Source organism: Protopterus annectens, chromosome 1.part2 (assembly GCF_019279795.1).
Source record: "Protopterus annectens isolate FY-2018-M chromosome 1.part2, PAN1.0, whole genome shotgun sequence".
Classification (NCBI taxonomy): Eukaryota; Metazoa; Chordata; order Ceratodontiformes; family Protopteridae; genus Protopterus; species Protopterus annectens.
The window spans coordinates 809,334,816-809,349,167 of NC_056727.1; the positions used below are offsets into that span (position 1 = coordinate 809,334,816).

Below are 14,352 nucleotides of genomic sequence, written 5' to 3' on the forward strand. Positions count from 1 at the left end.
AACAGTGAATCATGATCTGTGAATTTTCCATTGACTCATTACGTATAAGGATGAGAATTGTGATATTACCTTTCTTTAATTTTATCATTTTATGAGTTGTGCAGAGAAAGACTAACTGTGCTTTAAAATAGAACATGTTGTTAAAATGCATGTGTGTCTGTATATATATATATATATATATATATATATATATATATATATTTTAGGTTCCCTATTAGAAGGCCGAAGATGCATTCTTTCGCATCTTGGTCAAAGTCAAAAGCCTGAAACAGCAAAATATCGAAGTGGCTTTTAAGCAAATTCTTTCCCTAGGAAAGAATTCACTTGGCCGCTTCATTACTTTGCCATTTTCGGCACTGTAGTGCAGTCTCAGAGTTGGTATAGTTAAGTCGGGGGTGTAGGGGTGAAGCCCCCCCACTTAATGTAATGTTTAAAGTATTTTTTTTTTTTTTTGTTGGAACAGCGATTTTTTTTCCCTAGGAAAAAAAATCGCTGTTCTGACAGTTTGAAATTGTAAGCTTTCGCTTACATAGGGTCGATTAATCACCGTTCGCTTTTTTAAGCGCTCAGTGAGCTAACATAGACCCTATATTTATACACACATATCACAGTTTTATTGGAGAAACTGCAGTCCGTGGGATCCCTGTTCAACTGTTTGAAAAATTCCTTGATTAAATTCAGCAGTTTATGTGAACTTGCATTCCTAGTTTTTCTGGGAATATATGTTGGTATACTTAAATTAATCTAATGTTAATGATATTGGTATTCAAAATATCCACCCAAAAGTATCTAAACAAAATATCAACAGAATTTGAGCTCAACCAAAACCAATGCTTTTGCAGGAGCACCCCCTGTACTCCCTAGACCCCCTGCTACTTAAATATACCAACTTCAAGATTGTACTACAGTGGAGAAACTGCAAACACCCTTCCCTGTTATAACAGCAATTTTATTGATATTTTATGTTTTAAAAATTTTTGGAGAGATACTTTGCATATTGATATTGTTGCCATTAGATCAAGCTAAGTAGACCCATATCTATCTATCTTTATATCTATATATATATATATATATATATATATATATATATATATATATATATATATATATATATATACAAATGCACACACACATGCACACTCAAAAGGGCATGTGTAAATACCTGTTCAGGATTTCAATGTTTTTCTTTCGGGGGGAGAGTGGCATCACTGATCCTCCACAGCCTGCATTTTTAAATATAGTAACAATTGGATCATACCACATAGGGTGAAAAGGGTTTAACCACAATTCCACTACAACAAATACATAGGTATCAGTTACCAGTGATCTGATACAAAAGGATTTTGAATCACTCTTACGATACCCTGTGCATTCGCCCACGTGTGTGTGTGTGTGTGTGTGTGTGTGTGTGTGTGTGTGTGTGTGTATGTGTATGTGTATGTGTGTGTGTGTGTGTGTGTGTGTGTGTGTGTGTGTGTGTGTATGTGTATATATATATATATATATATATTTGTCAGCAGTAAGGTTCCCTGTCAGGGTGTTTTGTTTCATTCACATCACTACACCCCGTGTTTTAGCTATGAATAGGTATTCATACTGTTTGAGCATTGCTGTTGAAAAACGCACCTTATTCTTACAGGTGGCAGTTTAAAGCACTATTGCTACAGGATGTAATTACTTATACTTTTCTTCACCAGTGCAGCAACATTTTCAGGATTTCTGTTCCTGCATAGACTGAACTGGTGCTTTTCCTCACTTTCTGTCTTTTTTGCTTTGTTTGATCTTCTTGTAGGTCTTGAATACAATACTTAATACAACAGAGAAATCAGAAAAAAAACCACTGACCAAGATGCTGTGGTATAAAAGACAAAACAACATAGAACCAGCATTGATATCCTGTTACAAAATTAGTTTTGTTGCACAGCAAAATTGTGTGACATAACATTGCATCAGAGGTTCAAATGCTTCATAAATATATTTTGGATGTTTAACTTATGTAGGATAGTCTTTTACGATTATTTATTGCTGTGTTTAATTTATGTAGGATAGTCTTTCACGATTATTTATTGCTGTGTTAAATTTATGTATGATAGTCTTTCACAATTATTCATTGCTGTTGGGGGGATCAATGACCCAGAGTTCTTAAAATACACAATAATCAGTTGTAAAGTCTGCTGCAGATGTACAAATATAATCTGATATTTAATTTCCATGGCAATGACGATGTTCAGTAGATTGCCTTTTACGCTGAGAATGTATAATTTTACATATGTCAAAGAACAAATACCTGAAAACTAAGCTGATGCAGAGATCCAGTGGTTTACACAGATTTCAGTCCAAGGTTAAACTTCAGTCCGGTTATCTCTAAATAATAGTTGGCATTTATAAATCAAAGACTTTTAAATGAGGAAGGCACACATCAGATGCATTCTTATCATTCATTATTTACAGGGTATCTCTGTGTTTCCCAAAGAGTATGATCCTTGTTGCTTTATCCAGACAAAATTGTTTTGATTGCCCATTTTTCTGTGATGGAAATCAGATGCCCTGCAAATTTAAATAAAAAAAATCTGTAACTCTTGAGTGTTCACATAAGAAAATTCTCATATTGTCATAAAAAATGCTTAAGTGAATGTGCAGCTTTCTAGATAATTTTAAAATATGCTTAATTTGCCTTCAGCTGAGTACTGTCTATTGTGCTAGAACTGTTTTCAGACCTTAAATTTGCTACAGAGTGCAATAGTTGAAGGACAGATAGCAACACAGTGATGTAATCCATTTGCATTTCCAGATCTTTTTGTTCCAAGGGTGGCTACTATATTTCAGTGTAAAGTCCATTCTTGTATGAAAACTGGGACTTTGCTAATTAAGCATTGCAAATTTGTGTGTGTGTGTGTGTGTGTGTGTGTGTGTGTGTGTGTGTGTGTGTGTGTGTGTGTGTGTCTGTGTCTGTGTCTGTGTGTACACACACGCCATGTGGGGGGAGTGCCTAAAATTGCAATGTTTTAGGCAGTAACCTGTGATGGAATATGCCACTGTATTGCTTCTGTAATACCATGTAAGACATGTTAGATGCTGGCAGAAGTTGCTTACACAGTCTGCCAATAACAAAAAGCCTGTTATGTTTGGGAGGGTCCGTGTATGTCTCTTTCCTCCCTGTCTTATTCTGAAGACCATGCAGTACAATCTCTTTCCTCCCTGTCTTATTCTGAAGACCATGCAGTACAACATTCACTTTAGTCATGTTAGAACATCCCTTTGGTACGCAGAATAATGATGCACGCAGGCTGTTCTACTCATAATTTATCATTCATGAAAACATTATTATTCAAACTACCCTGTTCTTCAGCTGAAACAGTTTTCTAAATATTCAGTTGTTCCTTAACTTTGGTAAGGGATAATAGTGGTGGTACTCTACTTAACTAAAGAAGGAAGTCTTAGACTATAGTGTAGAAAATCACATGAGAGTGAAGTCTGGGTAAATATTTTATGTATTTTATTTGCTGACTGTGGTAGAGTAGTAATCTCCATGGAGCTTTTTCAGACTCGGCCTAGGAGCGGAGTCAGCTTAAGTAAAATACTCAGAGTCACACAGTTCGGAAATGGAGGCTGGTGGAATCAAATGCTGGACCACCAGACCACAAACGGCTCCTTCTTTCTCTGCACAGATCACCAGGCACATACAATGGCTACATTCCTAAACTGATTGAAATCTACCCTAGATGATGTATGGTTGCTTCCTATGAATCTGTCTAGACCAGTGGATAATATGTTACATTACAAAGTTGGCGATTTAAGTGTGTATTTCATCATGCATGAGCATAACCAGGGGAATGTTTGGTGCAGTTCTAACTTGATCTTAAAACTTTGTGTCATGTTATATAATTTTAAGGCGTGGGTATAAAGTTCCATTTTATAGAGATTTCGGAAAAGTAAGGTTGGTTTCCTGTGGAGTTGTAACATAAAGGGGTGGAAAGAAGGTATTTGATTCTAGGTTTTAGGGGTTTTGGTGGAGTAGTGCTTCACAATGTTTTGTAGATAGAGATGGGCAGGCATGGGGGCTGTAAATAAGTTTATGTATAATACATACTTGGGCGTAGGTGAGGTGCTTGGGTAGTTGTAGCCATTCTATTTTCTTTAGTGCATTACAGTGATGAGTACATTGAAGTCTGTTAGATGCAAATTTGGCTGTCTTGTAGCATCTTTTATTTTATTTTTATTTTTTTTTTATTTAACATTTGTTGACCGGGAAAGTCCGACTAAGTTCCACAGCTCCTGTTTTCAGCGGAGGCCGGGGGAGAAATGCTCCAGAAGCATGTTTTTAGAATCTATTTATTTATTAATCTATTTATCTAATTTATTTTGTACTGTAGACTGGAGGTCAGTTAGTATAAGTGATGTGTACAACAGAGAAGGGAGAAATTGGAAAAAGGCAAGAGTTAATTAGGTAGGTTGTATTGCCGTAAATAAATCCTAGTTTTTCGTGAGTGTTTTTGAAAACGTGCAAGTCAGATTTTAAATTATCTATCAGTGCACCTAATAGTTTAATATTTGGTACTAAATCAATTACAGTGTTATTTTCAAAGGTGATGCTAAAGGATTGTTTGAATTCAAGGGTTTTGGGGAAACGGCATTAAGTTTTTTTTTAGTATTTAGGTATAGTCGGTGGTCAGTTTCCATGTTTCAACTGATGAGAAAAATTCTTGAGTTATTTGTTGGAGTTGTGTGAGGTGTGGGGCAAAGCATATGAGAGTAACATCATCAGCATATTGGACTAATGAGGCATGTTTGCTGGCCCAGTTAAGGTTGTTAGTAAAGATGTTAAAAAAAAGCTACCTAGAATTGAGCGCTGTGGCACTCCATTGACAACAGTACTACATGTGTAAGTGAAAGCAGTTGCAAACAGGAAAATACTAATGTATTAATATTATGCAGCAAACCATCAATACAAGACTCACAGAAATCATCAATTAAACATCAAACTCATACCAAAAAATTCAGCTAGAGGGAACTCATGCCTATTGGTTGATGAAGTTATATGGTTTTATTGAGAAAATGAAAGCTAGCAAGCAGAGAAGAGATGCAAAGAGTGGGAGATAAACAAATACAGATCAAACAGGACCAAGCAGAGATTAAAGGAGTTTGACTGTAACAGCATATAAGCTGTTGTCAAAGCCAATGCTGTTCCTATAGAGCAGTGAGCCTGGAATCCGCACCATGTCCTGCTTGGCTATGATGAGAGAAGGTTAAGGAGAAATTAAATGCAGTTCATACAAATGCTGTGAGATCATAGCAACCACATTGTATATGCTTGTCTGTTTATTTTCCCCTTTAGCTTTAGAGATGGTGGTAGAAAACAAAAAGTATTTTTGGATAAGTTATCATCAGAAAATCTAATTTAGAAATACTTCAAGTATATATTCCAGTATTATGGTTGAGAAAACAACTGTGAAAAACTACAAAACTATGTACTGCATTGCAGAGTTCTGTTCAGTGAATTACCACAAGAAAGCACCTTGCATAATCCTGTATATGTTGTGCTAACAACTAAATGACTATATATATATATATATATATATATATATATATATATATATATATATATATATATATATATACACATATCTACACAAATATATATGGATTCCTATCAGATTACTGACGTCCAGAAATTCAAAATATGATTGAATTTTCAGAAGTTTGAAAGTAAAAATAAATAAATAAATAAACCTTTCTTTTTTTAACGTTTTTGCAGGGGGGGGGCCTCCTGCACCCCCCACATCCCCAGCTAATTAAATATACCAGCTCTGCGATCACACTACAATGAGGAAAAGGATAAATTTCTCGATCCGCAATGTATGTCACTCTCCACTTTTGATAATCTGATAGGGATTCATATATATATATATATATATATATATATATATATATATATATATGAATAAAGATGCCTTGTTAAACTTTAAAGTAGATTCAGTTAAGTAGGTTGATGAATGAGTGTTCTTGTTCTAATAATAATAATAAAAAAAAATCATCCATCTACTTTTTTAACTGAATAAACTACTTGAAACTTCAGTAAGGCATCTTTATTCCTCCCAAATACATACATACATACAAATATTTCAAGCACGGGTATTAAAGCCCTTCTAGCTTGCCAATATGCCAAAACACTTGTTCCCATAATAAATGTCCAGGCTGTTCTTAAAAATATCTAAACTAGTACTTGCTTTAATGGAATTTGGTAGTCTGTTCCATACATTGGCTACTCTGTCAGAGAACCAATTGTTACACTTCTCGTTCCTATAAAATCTTCTACATAGGTTGTCTGATGATTCTCTAGTACTTTTTGATAACCCCAAACATTCCCACAGGTAGTTGTCCCTAAATGCCTTATATACCTGAATAAGATCTCCTCTTAAATATCTGTAAGAGACACTGTACAAGTTCAGATATTTTAGTCTTTCATAATAACTTAGATTTTCACATCCATGGATGCCCTAGGTATATTTCCACTGTACTCTTTCCAGTTTATTCATGCTTGTTTTCCTATAGGGTTTCCATATTGTTATTCCATACTCAAGTATAGGTCTAATGTAACTAACAAACAATGACTTCATTATGTTTGATTTCCTAGACCTTATAAATCTTTTTATACAACCTATAGTTCTATAACTGTCATTAGCCAATTGGTTGATATGATTAGAAAAACTCATAGCTAAATCTACCCATATACCCAGGTCCTTAAATGAGTCTACAGTTTCAATCACTGTGTGCTGTATTAAATATTCACCTTTCAGTTTTTGTCTCCCAAATCTCATATGCTTAGTTTTTGATGTATTTATCAGCATATTATTCTCCTGTGCCCAAATGGTCAATTTAGTCAAATTATTTTGCAGACATGCCTTATCTGTAACACTTGTAATCAGTTTACCTAATTTCAGGTCGTCAGCATATAGTCTGTAGAACACCTCAGATGAAAAAGTAAGGTCTGAAAGATACAATCTAAATAAGTAAGGGCCTAGTACAGAGCCCTGTGGGACACATTGACTGTAACCAAGGATTTCACCTGTCCAGTTGGTGTGTGATACTTGCCATGTCCTATTTGTAAGCCATGCAGCTATCCATCTTATCAACAGTACATCAATACCTAGTTGTACTAATTTATTGATCAGTGTTTTGTGCATGACCCTGTCAAAGGCTGAAGTTAAATCTATATAAATCACATAACAGCACAATTTTTCATTCATAGCTGTTATTATATTGTTATAGAACATCATGTTACAGGTGGTAATAGAGCTATTTTCAACATATGCATGCTGATATATGGTTTCAAGTCCCAGCCTATCCAGTTCTGACAATAACTTATCCAGTATTACCTCCTCCACAACATGAAAGTAGACTTAAGGGTCTATATGATTCTGGGTTTGTCCTATTCCCCTTTCCCTTAAAGACTGGTTTAATAAGTGCATGTCTCCAATCTTGAGGAATATCCCCATATTTATATGACCTAGTGAATAATAGATGCAATGGCAGTGCAAGTTCTTGCTTAAGTGTTCTCAAATCATTGTTACTTATTCCGGCTCCTTCCTGCTCTTTGTTTGGATCCAGTTTGCACAGTTCTTTTTCAATATAATCTAATTTGATTCCAGTATCTGGGGTTACCTGGATGTCACTAGGACAGCTTACCACCCCTTTTGTGGAGCCAAACTGTTTTGCATAAGATTTTATAAATATATCTATAATCTGTTGTGTATGAGAATAAATTTTAGAATCTGCACACAGTTTATCAATTTGTGTATCTTTACTCCTTCCACATCTTATGTATCTATAAAAAGGTTTCCTATTATGCTCAATATATTTATATAAATTTTCTTCAAATTTTTCTTGATCTTGTCTAACACTATGCTTAATCTGTTTGTCCAGCTCGTTAATTTCAGTTTTCAAAGTTGTAGTTCAACCTCTCTTCCATTTCTTATATTTTTTGTCTCTCACCTTCATCAGGTATCTTGTTCTTAGGGAAATATAGCCCCCTGATGTTACATGCCTAGATCCTGATGTTAAACAATTTTTTGACTTTTTGCTCTCAATTTCTCTTTCAAAACTTTCCACATTCCATCTGCAGTTTTTCCACTGAACACCTCACTCCAATTAGTTTTATATAGCAACTTTTTTGCTTCCCTATAATCTGTAATTAACCTTCTGTGCATTGGCTTAGATTTCAGTTTGGCAGAATTATCCACAAGGAATGTATCAGAGAGAGTCTCCTATATATGGTAGCTAAAGTGATCTTATGTGGCTTAATCCTTTGTACTCTGTTTCTTGTGTGAAAAGGGATGCTTTTAGATAGGTTGTCAAGAGGAAACAGTAAATAATGAAAAATAAGGGGAAAGGGAAGAAAACATACACGTGGAAGGGCAGCAAGAGGCTGGGAGAGAGGGTGAACTAGGTAAAGAAAAAATGTGGAAAAAAATATGTAGGGGGAAAGAAGGAGAGAGATTGCATGCCAGAACAGAGGTCTGCAAAAGGGTTTGACACTAATACTTTTTTTGGTGTTCTATCCAGTGAAAAGACTGATTATGAGAATAAAGGATTATTTATACATAAACCCAGAAAAACATATTCAGTAAGGGAAGAAATATAAATAAGAAAATGAACATTTTAAAATAGTTACTATAAACTTAAACTGAAGGAAAAGGAACAGTTTTTTAGCACTTTCAGTAAATGTGTTCAGTATTATTAATATTGTAAGAAGGATAGGGATACTGGAATGGTGGGCTAAGAGTTATGTGGATGTTATTCTGTTAGAGGATGTAAGGTTCCTTGTAAGGGAAGAAAGACTGCAAACAGTTAAGTTGTGGGGTGGAACTATAATATGGAACTTAGGAAGTGAAAGTTTTTCTGGAATGGCTCTGTTTTGTAAATAAAACAGTGAAAATACTAGACGCAGTGTTGGTAAGGCTGGTAAGATTAACTGTTGTGGATGTGAGGTGAAGAGAACATATTTATAGAATCATAGCATTATATGTATATATAACTATCAAGAAAAGAGATAATCTGTTTCATCAAACAGATTATGTGGTGGTTAACACAAAAATTATAATTGCAGGAGACTTTGTGATTTAAGGGAAGATGATTTAGTAAATTAGCTGTGTGGAACAAACATTAATAGACTTACAGAAGAGGGGGACTTGGATGTGAAATTGATTATTTGGTATTATTGGAAGACTTTGGGGTATTGGATGGTGATATAGTTGTGAGGTTTTATTTAGACCATTTACCAGTATGGATAGAGGTGATGGAAGAAAGGGAGTATATTAAAATGAAAGGGGAATGAAAAGTATAAATGAGAAATTACAGGATGAAATTGGAGAGTGGAAAGTATTGCAGTTATAGAATGGTCATATAACCATGAAAGATGTCTATAAAACTGGTCTGAGTGGTGGATTGAACTTACAAAGATGTATAAAACGTGTTTTTTTCTGTGGCAGGATGGTATAAAAAAGGAAGAGAAAGTGAAGCATGGAAAATATTTACTTTTATTTATTAGAGAACTCAGAGAATAACACAAGAGAGTATTATGATATGGAAAAAGAAACACATAAAAGAAATCAAGAAAAAAATAAGACATTACTGTTTAGGCAGAGATGTTATTTACAAGGGAGAAGGGATGATGTATTTGCACATTTCGGAAAGGGGTAAAGGAGGATATTAGTGTAATGAGATATATAAAAAATGTAAAAGGAGAGGTAAAAAAAGAACACATGAGCAAATAATGTGTAGTATAGTACAGCATGTGGAAAATATGCATAAGACTAGAAGGATGGATAATAAGAGACAATGGAAAGTAAAGCAATTTCCAGAATGAGTTAAGAAAATTTTTGAAAAATAAATTACTGTTAGTGAATTTGATAAACTTATGAAAGTAAATGTTGACTCAGTAAAAGGCACAGATGGTATAGGGTATGGAATGCACACAAAAATGAATGGACTGGAAAAATAATATTTTGTAAATGTACTAAATGAATGGTTGAAGGAAGGGTTTGTTTATGAATAGTTATGAAGTGGGATAGTAAAGTTTATATAGAACAAAGATGAGAAGACTGAAATAAAAAAAAAACTGGAATCTCATCACACTAAATAACACAGATTATACATTTTAAAAATGGGAATAATACAGAGGAGATGGAAGGATGTGGGATATTATGGACGTATGTATATATGGTATAAAAGGGAAAGGATGTCATTACTTGTTTTTGGTTGTGAGAGAAATTGTTGATGATATTATAAGTAAAAGGGAGGATGTGAAACTTATGGTAAGTGATATTAGCAAGGCATTTGATATAGTACAACATGAAGCTTTATTGGATGTTATAGAAGTATGGAATAGTTAATAAAATTAGGAGAGTATGTATGTCAACATATCAAAATTATAGAGAGTGTTAGTGAATGGGTGGCTGAGTAAAGAAATATGTATAAAATATGTATAAAGTGTGGTATAAGACAAGGGTGTCCTTTACTGGAATATTGTTTGCATTGGTGATGAATGTGATAGTGAGTGAAGTCAGTTTTTAAAATAAAACATGCTAGATATGTGATGCAAAAGGAGGTGGTGATAGCAATAGTTTTGACATACGTAGACAATATTAAACTCAGTGAAAAGAGTTGTGTTGTATATGAGTGATGATGAATGGTGATTGGATTTATTAAATCCCGTTGTTTGTTCTGCTTCTTTAAACTTGTATTGAGTATTAAAGTGAGGAAAAAGAGAGAATGAAAACTTAATAGTGCGAATTTTTAAATAAAAGTACAAAAAATCTTGGAGATGATGAGAATAAAAAGAAAAAAAAAGAGTATGGGCCAGATTCAGGAAGCCTCCGTGTAAGAGTTATAACTCTTACACGGAGGCTGCAGTTAAACAGTGTGATGTCAGCATGTCATGCATATGCATGAGGTGCATGAGGCATGCTGAATCACACTAGTAACTCTTACACGGTCCGTATAAGAGAGTAGGGGGCGTGTCTGTAGGCTAAGCCCTGCAAGCGGACACGCCCCCGGAAGACTAGAATGGCTGAAAGTAAACAGCCACGAGAGAGGCCATGGAAATGTGAATAAACACACTACACAACACATGCCCCGACAGACCATCAGTGTATAAAGTGAAGAGATGTTATAAAATTAAAATTAAAACCTTTTTTTTCTTTTTTAAACCCCGTAAATGTTTGCTACTGTGTGCGCTCATGTGCGCGGGTGTGCTACTAGCGCAATTGCAGTTAGCAGTCAGTGGAAAAGGATATAAAAACTAAATATGCAAAATAAGCCAAGAAGTAATAGCTTAGCGGTAGAGTTGCTAGCCTAAGAGTAGGCAGGCAGGGTTCGAGCCCCCACAACAACCTTTTTTTATTTGTAAATAAGCACTAAAAAGCCCCCTGACAGTATTGTACAAATGTAAAAGTATTCCCTTTTGTAAAATGCAATGAAATGGAGCATATATTTTGAAGTAACACAATAATAAAAATAGTCAGAAATGTACTCATAGCTAAGCTGCTGTGAGACAGACTGCCCGTAGCTGAGTAGTGTTTAAAAAGCTGCAAACTGCGTGCCCGTTGCTAAGCACCGGTTTAACAGGCTGAAACTGTTTGTAACTAGCTGTGCTAAGCTGAACATGTGTGTCACTAGCCAATTAAGGTTTACCCTAGCGCACACTTTTTGCGCGGCGCTCCCACAAGCTAACTGCCAGTGCGCATGCGTTACCTCTGCGCAAATGAGCGCAGACCTGCTTTTAAGTGCTTAAAAGTGCTTTTGGCATGTTTGATTGACAGGTCTCAACTCATTTCTGTCAGGAAAATCAAAAATCAGTTGTCAGATCCGAACCCAGGATACCATGCACTAGAGTCAAGGTACTAAACCACTAAGCCATGACAGCAATACCTAGAAATGCAGAAATAGCATATATATGGGATAAAATCCAGAATGGAGCATGATAAAGCATTTTCAGTGAAGTAGATACAATTCCAAAATGGCCAATCAGAGAAATGTGCGGGAAAAGCGGCATATATAAGCCCCATAGGCGGGAATACACAGCAGAAACGATTGTAGTACAGACCTGCAGTCAGAATGAGTGGAGTAGGTGAGGGACATTGCTTTCGAGCACAGCGTTGGGGCGTTGAGGAGTCCAGATACATGGTCTGGCTCCTTGTCCATCATCACGAGGCCCAACTCATGCAGGGCCAGGTCTCATGGGGAGCGTATAGGGTAGAGGCATGGGACCAGATGGCTCGTGATCTGACCAGTGCTACTGGCATTCCACGCACTGGTGAGCAGGTCCGTCACCACCATGCGGACCTGAAGCGATGCAAGCAAGACCAGTTGACCGAATGGATCCAGGAGGCCTGGGATATGCCCAACGCCCCACTACTGAGTAAGTTACATTTTGCTTATGTATGTAAGTATTTCAACTGGCTGATACCATGGAGATGTGTAGTCCAATATTACTTCTTTCGTATTACAGCTGCAGGTGTCCGCTCTGCGAACCGCAAGATGTATGCCCGTAGGCTGGTGCGGCTGCGCCACCATGCAGGTTAGTAACCCCACCCATTACTTGTAAATAAATATTGTACTGTAGCATGTATCAGAACACTGCAGTGTATTGATTAAAAGTAATATAATGTGCAAGCAGGAATTGTAAGTCTGCAGGTATGGCTGCAACAAGTTCATCAGTATGCAAGTGTAACTGGAAATATAATTGATAGAATTAAACAGTGCTGTAATACAGATGTCCCACCATGAATTAAATATAGTGTAACCTGCAGTAGTCTCAAGAGTACAGCTTTAGAATCGGAGGTAGTCATATGTGAGATATATCCCCTGTTGAAATGCTGAATCATGACAGAAGTGAGGCTGTTGGAAAGTGTTTGAATCACCACCAGTCTAACATGTGAACAAAGCCTAGAAGTACCAACCTGAACTGTGAAGTTGCAGGATGTGTGAGAGTGACAGAAAGGGTCATGTATGAATAAATAAAGTAGTAATAACCCTGAATATAGTAGCCCCAGTGTGTTTCTACAGAACTAAATGCATGTGGGAAGTACATCTTAATATCCCAAACTGATTTCAGTGTGTCAGAATCTGGAATGTCTAGGCCAAAGTCTGTATGGTGATCACAGTATACAATTTGCAGATAGAATGAATGATTATCTGACAGACTAAACAGCCATAGTTGTCCCCTGTCCTGTCATCAAAGTGTAGCAGGATGATGTATCTGATGAGATTCAAAATAAGTAGGATAGTGATGTATTTGTAACAGGTGTAGCATGACAGTCAAATAAAAATTATTTGAAACATCAGCCTCAACTTAATTGTGTACCTATTACAAATGTAAATCAATGTGTAACATATGAATGTGTCATCACTTTCTATCTCCACCCAACCCTATAATTCCATATAACAACACCCACTAAATAATGGTATGTGAACATTTCATTAATCATGGACATTTGTCCGTTTCAAAAATATATGCATGCCTGTTTGTGCATGTGCCCTGTTCATACCTGCAAATTTGATGGCCTGTTGCCATTAATCAACCCTGCATGTTGTTTGACTGTGTATTTCTGTTCAAATAATGCATGCGATATTGATATGCCCCTTGTTCAATGGTGTTAATATCTGGGTGTTTGTTTGATGGGAATACCAATGCATGCTGTTACAACTAATCTGAATGGAATAAAATGCCACTAACCCAAACTAACATAACTACTCACAAACCTAGAACGCTTGGGAAGGCAGGTCCCAGTGGACCCACCTCTCCCACCTCAGCTGGCGACTGCACCTGGCACTAGTGCCCAGGCGGACCCCCTCCGGTGGCCCTGTGCCACCTTCGGGAAGCGCTGCAGGGGATGGGGCCCGTCCCCTCTGCAAGTGTGGCGGAGGGTTCGTCCACTCACCCTCCAAGGTGTCCGGTCTGTGGTGTGAAGGGAGATCCAAGACTCTGTTCTTGGGCCCCTACGCCAGCTCGAGGCTCGTGTGGCACAGCTAACGGCCCGGCCGTTGCCCGCCCACAGCCCCAGCACAGCCCGTCCTGGGCTGTGAAGGAACAGTGACAACTGCCTATGGGTGGGGATATCAGTTCCACTGTTGCCATCTGTGGGCTCATGCATCTCGGATATCCCAACCTCCGTCCCCGTCAATTGTGTAACCCCCCCACGTGTGTCATACACCGCCCCTGTATGTGTCTTGTCTGTCTTGTCTGTTAACCTACCCAACCTACCTCTCCAGCTATACCGACTTCCTTCACCTGACATACCACTCTCACCTGAAAAAAAAAAAAAGGGCACTCTGTACCCACAAAAAAATTAC

The 14,352-nt window shown here is 36.8% G+C and overlaps 1 protein-coding gene across 2 annotated transcripts in view; it reads right to left on the reverse strand.

Moving 5' to 3' along the window:
* Positions 1 to 1,479: 1,479 nt before the first annotated feature.
* Positions 1,480 to 14,352, reverse strand: part of RASGRP3 (RAS guanyl releasing protein 3) — a 1,166,392-nt gene continuing 1,153,519 nt past the window's right edge. For both annotated transcript variants that reach the window (XM_044058961.1, XM_044058951.1), the window contains one exon: positions 1,480 to 2,547. Coding sequence is in view for 1 of the 2 variants with exons in the window: in XM_044058951.1 (XP_043914886.1) it covers positions 2,492 to 2,547 (56 nt within the window). In the remaining variant the exon portion in view is untranslated. The remainder of the gene's footprint in view (positions 2,548 to 14,352) is intronic.